The following is a 12926-nucleotide window of genomic DNA, read 5'->3' as shown; positions in this document are numbered from 1 at the left end:
CCCATTTCTCGAGCACACGCTCGTAACCCCCCAACTCCCTCTTCCACTCCTAGCAGTTGCGGCCTCATGCCATGGCTGCCATCGTCCGCACCTGCCTAAATGTTCATTCCATGACCGTTGTCGTTCACAACCCGACGATATTGGTGGCGCCCGACGGTTGTGGTGAAAAGGGGTTGGAATCGTTGGATCCTATATTCTAGATGAACCTCTTTGTGTGAAGTTGATGCAAGTCAATGATGATATATGTTCTATATTTGAGCTTCTTTATATGCTTACACATATTTGGGTTTGTTGTTCATCCATCTTCCTGATCTGTGATTTTTCTGGGTTTGGAAGTCGACTTTCTGGGTTTGTGGAATGTGTATATCCTTCAATTTTGTAGGTTTGTGGAATGTGTTCATACTTTGTGATCATCATTGTCGACACGATTGATTCGATGTTCATTGTCAAATAAGTTTAAATATGACTTAAGCAATTAAAAATTAATATAATTAGTTAAAAAATCTGCCACTGACCACTAATAAGCCATAATATACTAATTAATCGCAAATTATCAATAAAGTTAGTCAGCTGAAGAAAGACAACATATGCTTAGTGTCGGAGAAGGAAGGTGGAGGTAGCTAGCTCTTGATATATACAAGCATCAGTTGCATAGTTGAACTCTTTGCTTCAACATTTGTGTGAATAAATGAATGTATACGCATTGGTCATGTGTCAAAAGTATTCCACTTGTGTGTCATGAAATGTAATGATACTGCCGCTAATGTTTAATTGATTTTATTTTACTATATGGAACTAAATGAGGATAGCTAACAAACAGGCGAGGTAGATGTCTTAAATTAGTCAACAAGAGAAATCGCACCACTCAAATATGATGGGATCTTTTACAAGTAGTACTAATTTTGGTATATACGGTGATTCTAAGATTTTACACGCTGTTATTTTGTTAATATTTAGATCACTTATCTTATCCAAATATAAGTGATTGTACTGGAGAAGCACAAAAGTAGATATAGTAGGGTGTAAGAAGCACAAAAAAACATAATCAGATTCCAAATCCATGGCAATGATATTGCATCTGTGTTCCGTCATTCCAGCAAGGAGAAGGCATGTAGTGAAATGCGAATCGAGAAAACTAGAGGTAGGGTCTCCCATAATAGTGATTGAGGCTCCAAAGCTGCTCAAAACTGCTTCTTCTGTTCCTTGCTTGCGCGCCAACGCCGGCTTAGTCAATCCCGGTGACGTCGGCAGGTCCGTCCCATCTTTTCTCACTTCATATTTCTCTAATTAATTGTTTCTTTTTTTTTCAATTGGTATTTTCTTCGTAAACCAAATGAAATTCAATTGATGAAAAATATGAGAATTTATTTGATTTCTCTAACTTTTGGCAATATAAATTGATGATTAACAGGATTGTCTCGAGGAAGCCTATGGATGTGTGGGCAGTACGACTGAGTATTGGTACTTATCTCATAGATGGGAAATATTTCAAGCCTTTGGAACTCGATGATTAACATCTAATTTCTCTACATATTTTCCTTTATATACAAAGTTTTTGGAGTTGATGGCTTTAGAATAGTGTAACAAATTCTCACGTTTTAGCTAATCATTTAATAAGCGAATATATATGCAATATGTTCATATCATCTGTAGGTGATTATGCCAAGATTGAGATACTCCATTAACGAATAGAAAATGATCACATTATATGCTTTATGACAATTCTTTGTGGATGCCTCAGTCAGTGGAAATGTGACATAATGATGTACAAAGAGGAGCAAGAAAAACAAGAAAAGGAGAATATGCTATAACCCAAAAGAAGTGCCAATTCCTATCGTATTCATTATCCATCGATTTGTAGCACAATTAGTAATAAACATGTTTTTTATAAGTGAATGGATATCCATGAATATTAATTGTGCGTTCATTTGATTGGATATTCTGTGTAGTTTATACTTATATTAGCTTAGTTGTTTATATGGTACGTGTGTCATCTAATTTTGAACTAGTTTGCATAATTTTTCGTATTCCATCAATTTAAATTAAATTTGTTACTGTCCAGGCAAACACACTATATTTATGTACTGAAAACAGAGTACTACAATTTTTTTGTTAACAAATTTAAATGAGACGCCATTTTTTTAAATCTGGGTTAATACTAGTAAAAAATACTAAAAAATTACTATTATAAATAATTAGGAAATTCATTATGAACTCTGAAAGACTTCTTGTTTTCGGTGTGATAGACTTTCAAGGTTAATTTCAACTTATCTGGTTCGCGCGAGCCACAATCTATATCATTTTTCTTGTTGTAGATGACGCAAAACTTATGAATTTTGTAACTATGTTGTTCGAAATGAGCCTGAATCCAAGGATATGCCTCGACAACTCTCTATCCTAAAAAGACTTTGCCTTCTAGTTATTTCTTACGATTGGATCTTCCAAAATAACGACATAAACTTTGAAGATCCGCCTTGTTTCCTCTGTACAGTAGGCAACACAAGTATATGAAAATTGGATTTCGTCCAATGACTGCACGGGGATGGCGGGCATGTGGGGGAAGAAGTAGATATCTTGGTTTGTTGATGGTCGATAGGTATGACGTTAAAGATTCGGCTGAATTGGAAGTGCCTATTAGAAAAGTAAAGAAAAGAGTAAATGTGCCACTTTCACGCACCCTTTGTCCCAAAAATAAAAGAAATCAAACTACTGCTACAACACATACTCCTTTTGTCCCAAAAAATAGAGACTTTTAGTACAGCATGAATTGTAACGCAGAATTGTTAAAGTATAATAGATCAAGGAAAATGTAATTGAAATTATATTAATGAATAATGAGACCTATCTCATCAATATGTGGTGAAAATGTATTTAAAATTAGAAAATGAGCTAATTTAGTGGGGATGTACTAAAATGGTAAAATTATATTGTAAAAAAATTAACCCTTCCCTTGAAATTGTAGTGCCGGTCATCCTTAAGATATGCATTTAGATTTCAAATTAGATTCTTTTTCAAATTCGATTTCATCCGAAAATTCAAAATTTATGATAAATAAATCCGATCCAAATTGTCAGAAAATTCAAAATCCAAACTAAGAAATCCGATCTGATCAAATAAATCCTAAACTGCAAAAAAGAGTATATAAAATCTGAAAATTACATATAAAAAATCCGAAAAATATTGAAAATCTAATACCATTGGGTTTATAAATATATACTCGAACCCGATCCTAAAACCCGAAAAATTGGGTATCGGGTATTCAATTACCGATATTTCAGGTTTGGATATCGGGCATCCAATATCCATTTTGACAACCCTAGTGACTGCAAATTCAAAAAAGGAAATGGTCCAGAGCCTTTGTCCTAGCGGCAAGAAACTTAGACATCAATGTATGAGGTGCTGAGTTCGAGACCTATAGACATTAGTTATAATTTCCTCCTTTCTTAGAAGTTTATTTGTAATTTCCTCCTTAATAGAGGAGTTAATTTAAAAAAAATCAGAAAAGAAAATGGTGATAGTCTCTCAAATTATGATTAGATTAAAATATTGCTTAAAGGCTAGAGAATATTTGGAAGAAAAAAAAAATCTTAAAAATGAAAAAGTGTTTTTACCAATATTATATCAAAATTTAGGGACATATATATTTTAAAATCTGACTATCACATGTCTTACTCTTTCCGTCTCACTTTATGCATTTTTCGTTTTGAAAAGTTGTATTTTAAGTGACACATTTTTAAATATGGAAGCATCACTTTCACTTTATGTTTCTCTTGCCTTATTTTCTCTACTTTATTTATAAAATAACGCTATGATGACAAATTAGAAATGTTTGAACTAAAATAAGGAGGAGAGAGAATACAAATTTAAAATTTACAAAATGTACGTTAACTCGTAATTCTAATTGTACATTGGAGACACTCTGGTGTATGTATTCATATTAATAAAAACCAAACCGATCAACCTTACAAACTCTTTGTTGTTATGCTTCACGTTTTGATTTGATACCCAAACAAATCAAAGCGCCCCGAAATCCGACCACTTGTTTCTCTTCAATTGCGTAATTAATCGAATTTCGGTTTTAGGAAGAATGTTGAACGGAATGATGGATCCCGAATTGATAAGGATGGCTCAGGAGCAGATGAGCCGGATGTCTCCTGCTGAGTTGGCTCGGATTCAGCAGCAGGTACTTGTGCCAGCTACTCCATTTTGTGTTGCTGTAGTGTCAATATGATCTTTGGATTGTATCAGGAATACCGCAAGTGTCTTTGTGTGAAATTAACCTGGTTGATCATGTGGATTCCTTGCAGAGATTGCTATCTTGTAAAACATTTCGTGGCTGAATTACTTTTTCTTTTAATTATTTGTAGGTTAGGGTGGATTTGTAGTTATCGCTTTGTGGTCTTCATGTGTAGCACATAGTTTAGAGTTTAGACAAGTTGACTGGATTTATGTGCTCCTATTCCGGGCTAATTTAACCAATGACTGTTGCAGATGATGTCCAATCCAGATTTAATGAGGATGGCAACTCAAGGCATGCAAAATTTGAATACTGAAGATTTCAAGCATGCTGCTGAGCAGTTGAAACACACTCGTCCGGAGGACATGGCTGAGATTGGTGAGAAGATGGCAAATGCTTCACCTGAAGAGTTAGCTGCTATGCGTGCGCGTATGGATGCACACGTGTCTTATGAAATTAATGGTGCCGAGATGCTGAAGAAGCAGGTAGAGAACATGTCTTGAGTTGTTATTTTTCACACATGTTCCTATTGTACTTGTACTATGCACAAGTGACATTTTGAGTACAAACTAGCTAACTTTTGGGTTGTTGCTACTTGCTAGTATTTCAATTGCTGAATGATTGGCGAAATGATTTCTTCAAATCAAGCAAGCCATCACTCAATCAGGGCTTATGGGTCATGCTCCTTAATAACCTTAGCTTTACTTTTGAATATTCTAGTTTTGAGAACTCTGTTGTTTAATTACGTACTCTTGTAACACATCTTTGGTTGAGGACTGGCCATATATTTTTTAAGTCAAATTACTGTCTTGCAACTGCAAGGCATCATACAGGATAGATCCGAGGCATAAGTCAATTTAGCTGGTAGAACAAAAAAAAAACAATCCTCATATTCTTGCCCGAGTTGATATGTGCTAATCTTGTTGTTTGGTTGGATCTATAGTGCCTCCTAGAATGTTGCATGCACCTATGCTTAGTTAAATATGCGTATCTGGAATACTAGTAATTAGTAAACTGGAGAATGAGAATAATACTTAAAAATAGCAATCCAATTAGTTGATCTTTATTGGAGTTTTTGTTGCACTTATTTCGTTTATCTAATTTCAGGGTAATGAACTTCATAGTCAGGGAAAGTACACATTGGCACTGGAGAAATATATGCGTGTAAGTTCATTTTGTGCATGTTATCTTTGAGCTGCACTGGTGTTCCTTTTTGGGGCTGGAAATTTTAATCTCATTTTTTTTCTGGGTGATATTAGGCAAAGAAAAATCTTAAAGATATTCCTACTTCAAAGGACAGGAATCTCCTTTTAGCATGCTCTCTTAATATGATGTCATGTTACTTGAAAACCAAGCAGTATGAAGAGTGTATTGGAGAAGGTACAGAGGTAAGGATAGATTCTTCTATTTGTGTTGAATGAAGAAACATTTTTATCTTTCAAAGTGTGTTCTTCAACTCAATCAATAAAGCTTACCAACTATTTTATTTTCTTGTTAATCTATATATGCTTATCATTATTATTTCACCTCTTGGTGAGTTCCAACTTTCTAGCTCTAGGGCCTACAATGCTAAACATATCTGTGATGAGTACTCTTCTGGTAAAGATCTTGTCAAATTAAACATAGTTTTATGGAGTATTTTATTTCGAAGAAACAGTTACACTACAGTTATGTGAACTTCTGCATTGACGGCCTGGAGTAACCAATGAAGAGTAGCTAGTATGATAACTTTGCTGTACTGCAGGTTTTGGCTTATGATGCAATGAACCCTAAAGCTCTCTACCGAAGGGGTCAAGCATACAAGGAATTGGGAAAACTAGGAGTGAGTAACTGTTTCGAATTTCTTTGATGAGTATTATGTATTGTAAGCTTGATAATTTATTCACTGTTGATTATGCCCTCTCTTATCTTTATATACATTGAATGTTTTCAGGAAGCTGTGTCTGACTTGACTAAAGCACATGAAGTATCTCTTGGGGATGAAACTATTGCAGATAGCTTAAGGTACTGTATCTATCTGTTCCCTAAGTTCTCTTGTTGTTTGATAGTATTATCCAGCTTCCATGGAGGCTGCTTTTCCCATCCTGCATTTGGCCAGGATTCGCACCTTTATGGCTGTCTTTATTGGTTTTATTGACTGATGTTCTTTGATACCAAATATACGTAGGGAAGCTGAGGAAAGATTGAATAAAGAAGGAGGCAGAACTCATTCAAGAGGTATGCTGCTTGCTTGTACATCAGTTTTCGTGTTTTGATTGATACTCCTGGGAATAATATGGATTTATGTGCTATTTATCATTTGACGTTAGGGGTGGTTATTGAAGATATGACTGAAGAAGCCACAGTATTGTCTGACAACTGCGAGAATTTGACATCAGAATCTTCGTTTTTATCACAAGAAGGAACCACTCAGTCTAAATCTAGTCGATCTGCTAGCATTGTGGAACCTCAGTCATCTAATAATGATTATTTGAAGGCTTTAAAAGATGACCCGGAATCTATCAGGTTTCATTGCAGTCAATCCCTTTTTGCCGTTTTCTTGTGCAAGTTGTAAAAGATTGCCACAATGCGAAGCTAAAATTTCATTAGCTTCTAATATTTTCTTATGGGATCCATGCTGTTAGGGTAGTAATACTAATTAGTTGTCTTCTTTTGCATTAAAATTTTTTATGTATTCATTTTATTGCTTGAGCTTTTAACAGTATTGAAATTTATGCTTCCCTGAATGTGGCTTGTCAGTGTCAGAGCTTGTATTATCTATTGCTAACTGCCAAGTTAAATAAGCTTTTCTTTTTTTCTTTTTTTATTTTATTGTAGATCCTTCCAGAATTTCATTTCTCAAACTGATCCTGAGATATTGTCTGCTATGAATGGTGGAGAAGTTGAAGGTGTTTCTCCTGATATGATAAAGACTGCCACTGATGTCATAGGCAAGATGTCACCTGAAGAACTCAATAAAATGTTCCAGTTGGCTTCCTCCTTCCAAGGACAGAAAAATGGTGGTAGTTTCACTCCTGGACCAACTCCACCAGATCTATCACCTGACATGCTCAAGACTGCAACTGACCTTATGGCTAAAACGCCGCCTGAAGACCTTCAAAAGATGTTTGAGATGGCTTCATCTTTAAAGGGGAACGAGGCAGCTTCATCACCGTCAGCAGGTTTCCCTGGATCAGTTCCACCAAACTTGACACCAGACATGCTCAAGATGGCAACTGATATGATTAATAAGATGCCGCCTGATGAGTGCCAAAAAATGTTTGAGATGGCTTCATCCATGAGAGGTCAGGAGCGACCATCATCAACTGCAAGCAATGGATTAAGATCAGATGAATTTAAAACCCGAGATAATCTAAAATTAAATGGCAGTGATGCTGGCGAAAGTAGTTCCTCCCGACATCTTAATTCAAGTTCTTCAGAGTCGGGCTTCCTAAATTCGGGTGGTGATCTACAAGAGCAAATGAGAAACCAATTGAAGGATCCAGCTATGCGACAGGTTTCCCACATCATCCTTTTGCATTTTCTGCTTTATCTGCCACTTCTCTCAATCCTCTGTTCAGTGTTTATCACATGAGAGTGGTATAAATGTGATAGATCCTATTGGTTTTTTATATTGTAAAAATATGAAATTATGATATGATTGGATTATACTTCAATTACTCATTGTTCCAGTTTGACTTTAATATAATTGTTTGTAGTAAAGCTTATAGTATGGCCAGTTACATTATGTTGGGCAGTGTGTCTGGTTTTACATATGCAATAGAATTTGATAGTATATTTGACTGTTCTTAGCCTCATTGTTGAAATATGAAATACTTATATGCTTTATGGAAAACTAGTATATAGCTCTAATTAGAATGGAATGAAGCCCCCAAACTCGTGTATTCCTGTCTCATTTCTTTTGTCCATTGTAGAAAATGTGTTCTCAATTGTATTTGTGATAATATTATGCAGATGTTCTCATCAATGATGAAAAATATGAGCACGGACACGATGGCTAACATTAGCGAGCAATTTGGGTTCAAACTTTCACGCGAAGATGCAGAGAAAGCTCAGCAGGCTATGTCATCTTTGTCTCCTGATACTTTGGACACTATGGTATGCACCACCCACTATGTTTCTTTGACATAGTTTCTGTTAACCTGAGTGCTATCAGTTTGTCATTTAGGATCATATTCTCAAATGGAAAAAAAATTAGCTGAGAGGGGTTTTGTGTGGGTAATGAGTTGTTTGTTTCGTTACTGATTCTGAATGACAATGAGTGCAGATGAAATGGGCGGGTAGGATTCAAAGCGGCGTAGAAGGTGCAAAGAAGACAAAGAAGTTTTTCCTGGGAGGATCTGGATTGTTGTTGGCCATATTTATGCTCCTTTTAGCAGTCGTTCTTCATTGGTTTGGGTTGGTTGGCAAGTAGATGGATGCTACTATATGTAACGGAGATCCCTAAACAGAGGGACTCATAACTCAACTGGAATTTTAATTATACTGATAAATATATGTCCGATTAGTTGATGATATGCTTTTTGTTCTTGAACTCTTGGTATTAGTTTGGTGAGGTTTAGGTAAGGATTCTATAACATTAACGTATTCATTTTTATGGAGGAAATGATTAAACTATATATATACCTATTCAAATGACTGCTGGAATCCACGGTAAAAAATGCATATTACCAATATTTGGTCTGGTGTCGGATAGTAAATCCATGAGATTTGAATAAAAATGTCGTTCGTCTCACAACTTAAAAAATTAACAAGAGAAATCATATTGCTTCACATTGTTGTCACAAATCAATTTAATTAATTCGTGAAATGTTATGAATTATGATCAGTTGTTTGGGATTAATAAAAATAATAATGTGTTTATTTCCAACCTTCATTCTGGTTAGTGTTTTATGTTGAAAGTTTTTTTTATTTGCTAACTTTATTTTAATAGATGCATGCGTCGTTAGGAATAGATTGTGTATATTAATATATTAGTAATATTTTAAAGAGTAAAGGCCAAAATTGGTCCTGAACATATGGTCATTTTATATTTTATTGGTCCTAAACATTATTTTTTGGATTTTTTGGTTCTGCACATATGGAAATTTGATCATTTTGGTCCCCCGTCAACATTTCCGTTAGAAACTAACAGTCAACGAGTTTAATCCCGATTTTGACCAAAATTAACATTTTAATTCTAATTTTTTACTCCTTAATTAATTCACTAACTATTATTATAAATATTCTTATAAAATTAGAAAATTAGAATTTAAAATATTTTTTACTCCGCCGCCGCGAAGATATGTTCCGCCGCCGCCGGCTGCTGATCGAGGCTAGGGTTTGCGATTGGATTCACGTTGGAGAAGCTCACGTCGGCGAAATTGTACATCACGGCGGAATCCGGCGTGGTGTGGATCGGTTCCGCGGCGGAGGATGTAGGAGGAGCGGTTGCGGTTGCGACTGCGGCGGCGGAGGTGGTGAGGCTGGAGCTCTGCGCGGTGGATTTTTCCTCTGCGTCTTCGGCGGCGGCGGCGGCGGCGGAGGAGGAGGAGGCGGCATTGGTTTTAGGCTTGGAGTGCTTGGTTTTGTGGGAGCCGCCGCCGATGGGGACATTGCGGAGGACGCCGCCTTTGGTCCAGTAGCGGCGGCAGCTCTTGCAGAAGTGGCGCGGCTGCGAGAGGTTGTAGTAGCAGAATTTGGTGTTGAGCGAGTCGCAGCGAGGGCACTTGACGACCTGGTGATTGTGCGGCCGCATCCGCCTATCTCCGACGCCGATAAACCTCCCTCCGCCGCCGATTTCTTCTCCGATGCGAGCTTCTCCAACGTGAATCCAATAATAGGATTTCCCATTCCCAGGTTTTCTTTTTTACTTTTCGAATACCCACTTAAAAATCCTATCTTTAGTTTTTTACAATTCTTGATACTATCGAGATTCTCTGCTCACAATTTAACAATGCTTGCGAGTAAATAATCTCAAGAATAATTATTTGTTTATTGGGTTTGGATGTGCCATTACAATTCTGTTACAGACGTACTCCGTAACGGCTCCGATTAACTATCTTCCGAGCAAAAAAAACAGTTGCCGGCGGCTCGAAGAGCGCGGCGGCGAAAATTAAAGAGCTGGCGCGGGAGTTCCCGTCGGCAGCGAAAGGTTTGATGAGCGAATTGCATGATAGTTTGGGCAAAATATTTCATTCATAAAATCAAAGTTAATGAAATAGGCCTATTTATAGACTAAAGACCCTAGGGTTGGTTCGACTTACCTAATCTATTCGGGAAAGAACCAACAAAGAAAACCCGAACGGGGCTCATAATTTCGCCCGACTCAAAAAGGAAAATAAAAATAGTTTAGCAAAATAAGGAAAAATAATAAACAAGGAAATAATTGCAAAAAGACTTCTCTTCTACTTTGGGGGCAAAGTCACGGTACATCTCCGGCGGTTTAAGATTCTTCCTCGGCCTCAACTCTCTGCCCGCCGGCGCACATGCCTTATCCGGCTCCTCCGCGCCGTCGCTCGCATCAGGTTTCACCGCCTCTTCCTCCATTGCCTCGCGCTCTGCCATGTCTTCCTCCACGCTTGTGTTCTCAGCCTCCGCCGGTGTTCGTAACAACTCCCCCCCCGTTAGAAGCTTCCTTGTCCTCAAGGAAGAGGTCCGGAAATCTCTCCATAATGGGGTCAGCCGGCTCCCAAGTAGCCGACCCCAACCCATCTGACCAACGTACCAGGATGTGTTTCGTTGGCTTCCCATCGTGCCATACCACCTTAGAATCCAAAATGACTTCCGGCGAAACAATCGGACGATCTCCCACAAACTGTTCCGGTAACTTCACTCCCTCCGGCGGACCATCGCCTGCCACGAACTCCTTCAATAAGCTAACATGGAACACGCCGTGAATGCGGCTCCCCTCTGGCAGTCGTAAACGATAGGCCACCGGGCCAATCCGCGCCAAGACCTCAAAGGGACCATAAAAACGCCTACTCAACTTAGCCGATAAAGGCCTCGCCACTGAATGTTGACGATAGGGTTGTAATTTCAACCAAACCAAGTCGCCTACGTCAAACTCCACATGTCGACGATGCCTATTAGCCGTCGCGGCCATGCTTGTGCGAGCCCGTTCCAGATTTCGACGCAGCTCAATGAGCATGTCACCCCGTTCACGAATCATTTCTGCGACCTTGGGCGGGGTCTGGGCCGAAGGGGGCGCGGCCACCAACAAGGGGGGCTCTCTGCCATACAAAGCACGAAACGGTGAGGTGCCCAAAGCAGCATGATGGAAACAATTCAGGGCCAACTCCGCCCAAGGCAAGAAATTCGCCCACTTGGAGGGTTTATCGGCCGTAAAAGCCCGTAGATACTGCTCCAATCCCCGGTTGCGCACCTCCGTTTGCCCATCCGATTGCGGGTGGTAAGCCGTGGTAAAGTGGAGCTTCGTACCGCTCAGCCGCATTATTTCTTCCCAAATTGCATTAAAAAATACCGAGTCTCGATCAGAGATAAGAATCTTAGGAAACCCATGAAGGCGCACCACCGTGTTGACGAATAACTGAGCAACCCGAAGAGCGTCAAATCGCGTAGGTAACGGTGCAAAGTGGGCGTATTTTGAAAGCCTATCCACGACCACCATTATCGTCGTATAACCACGAGACTGCGGTAACCCTGTAATAAAGTCCATGGACACATCCTCCCAAACCTGCGAAGGAACGGGTAGTGGTTGCAACAACCCTGTCGGCTTCTGCGTCGAATACTTGGTAGACTGGTACACCACGCACTCATCCACAAAAATCTTCACATCCTTGCGCATCTTTGGCCAAAAGAAAGCTGCAGCAAGTAAGCGGAATGTACGTTCATGGCCCGGGTGACCCGCCATCGGAGTGCAATGATGTTCGCGTAACAATTCTCGCTTCGCCCCCGAACTCGCATCCACTAGAATCCTTCTATTGAAGTAAATAAGACCGTCCACCAACGATAAGTGGCGGGGGGCCTCGCCAGCTTGGATCTTACGAGTCAACTCCACCAGCGCGGGAAAAGTCGCTGTCTCCTGCCGAATCTTGTCCAACACCCGCGGTACGGGTCTCGCCGCCAACGCCAGCAGCGACGCAACCTCTCGCGACTCCGCCTCGACGTCGCCCGCACCGTCCCTCTCGACTGGATCAGGCAGGGCATCGCCCGCCTCTTTTCGAGAAAGCGCATCCGCGGCCTTGTTAGTGATGCCACGCTTATACTCTATCTTGAATTAAAACCCCATGAGCTTGCGGACATACAAATGTTGGTCCGGTGTCTGTACCACCTGCTGCAATAACTCTTTCAAGCTCTTCTGGTCCGTTCGGATGATAAATTCCCGACCTAGGAGGTACTGACGCCATTTTTGGACCGCCTCTACAATTGCATATAATTCCTTATGATATGTAGAAGCCACCTTACGTCGTGGGCCCAATTTCTTGCTAAAAAAAGCAAGAGGGTGGTCTGACTGCAGCAGAACCGCCCCAATACCCGTCTCCAAAGCATCCGTCTCAATACAGAAAGGAAGAGAAAAATCCGGCAGCCGAAGGACAGGGGCAGTTGTCATCGCAGTTTTCAACACGTTAAACGCCGCTGTTGCCGCATCTGTCCACACGAAGGAGTCCTTCTTTAGTAAGTCAGTCAATGGCGCTGCAATCATAGCGTAGTGCGCAATAAACCGTCGATGGTACCCGGTTAGACCAAG

General features: G+C 39.6%; 3 protein-coding genes across 4 annotated transcripts; 2 read left to right on the top strand and 1 right to left on the bottom strand.

Annotated features, from left to right (window-relative positions):
- Positions 1–434: 434 nt before the first annotated feature.
- LOC125223647 (protein CHLORORESPIRATORY REDUCTION 42, chloroplastic) lies at positions 435–1937 on the top strand. Of its 2 annotated transcripts, XM_048126892.1 has the most exons (3): positions 435–1251; positions 1412–1461; positions 1742–1937. In XM_048126892.1, the coding sequence occupies exons 1-3, from the start codon at positions 1061–1063 to the stop codon at positions 1759–1761; spliced, it is 261 nt and encodes an 86-aa protein (XP_047982849.1). In that variant the 5' UTR covers positions 435–1060; the 3' UTR covers positions 1762–1937. The 2 variants fall into 2 exon arrangements, with proteins under 2 accessions (XP_047982849.1, XP_047982848.1); XM_048126891.1 differs by having other exon boundaries at positions 480–1251; positions 1412–1937.
- Positions 1938–3940: 2003 nt separating this feature from the next.
- Positions 3941–8754, top strand: LOC125223646 (outer envelope protein 61-like). Its single transcript, XM_048126890.1, has 11 exons — positions 3941–4183; positions 4492–4722; positions 5345–5401; positions 5497–5625; positions 5982–6059; positions 6171–6241; positions 6405–6454; positions 6547–6742; positions 7055–7733; positions 8192–8335; positions 8505–8754. Exons 1-11 carry the CDS (start codon positions 4088–4090, stop codon positions 8649–8651), a joined length of 1878 nt encoding a protein of 625 aa, XP_047982847.1. The 5' UTR covers positions 3941–4087; the 3' UTR covers positions 8652–8754.
- A 746-nt stretch (positions 8755–9500) lies between these two features.
- LOC125221306 (dof zinc finger protein DOF5.4-like) lies at positions 9501–10783 on the bottom strand. Its single transcript, XM_048123428.1, has 2 exons — positions 10617–10783; positions 9501–10080 (listed from the first exon to the last, which is right to left on the bottom strand). The coding sequence occupies exons 1-2, from the start codon at positions 10781–10783 to the stop codon at positions 9501–9503; spliced, it is 747 nt and encodes a 248-aa protein (XP_047979385.1).
- Between the last annotated feature and the right edge of the window lie 2143 nt (positions 10784–12926).

This window comes from Salvia hispanica, chromosome 4 (genome assembly GCF_023119035.1).
Source record: "Salvia hispanica cultivar TCC Black 2014 chromosome 4, UniMelb_Shisp_WGS_1.0, whole genome shotgun sequence".
NCBI lineage: Eukaryota > Viridiplantae > Streptophyta > Magnoliopsida > Lamiales > Lamiaceae > Salvia > Salvia hispanica.
The sequence above is the reverse complement of the archived record's forward strand: the minus strand, read 5'-3'. Positions and strand labels throughout refer to the sequence as shown.

Excerpts from the sequence above, each read along its gene's own strand:
- LOC125223647 (XM_048126891.1), top strand. The coding sequence starts at position 1,061 with ATGGCAATGATATTGCATCTGTGTTCCGTCATTCCAGCAAGGAGAAGG. Across the intron at positions 1,252-1,411 it reads AATCCCGGTGACGTCGGCAG|GATTGTCTCGAGGAAGCCTA; the intron begins GTCCGTCCCATC and ends GATGATTAACAG.
- LOC125223646 (XM_048126890.1), top strand. The coding sequence starts at position 4,088 with ATGTTGAACGGAATGATGGATCCCGAATTGATAAGGATGGCTCAGGAG. Across the intron at positions 5,626-5,981 it reads GTATTGGAGAAGGTACAGAG|GTTTTGGCTTATGATGCAAT; the intron begins GTAAGGATAGAT and ends GCTGTACTGCAG. Across the intron at positions 8,336-8,504 it reads CTGATACTTTGGACACTATG|ATGAAATGGGCGGGTAGGAT; the intron begins GTATGCACCACC and ends CAATGAGTGCAG.
- LOC125221306 (XM_048123428.1), bottom strand. The coding sequence starts at position 10,783 with ATGGCAGAGCGCGAGGCAATGGAGGAAGAGGCGGTGAAACCTGATGCG. Across the intron at positions 10,081-10,616 it reads GCCCCCAAAGTAGAAGAGAA|AAAACCTGGGAATGGGAAAT; the intron begins GTCTTTTTGCAA and ends AAAGTAAAAAAG.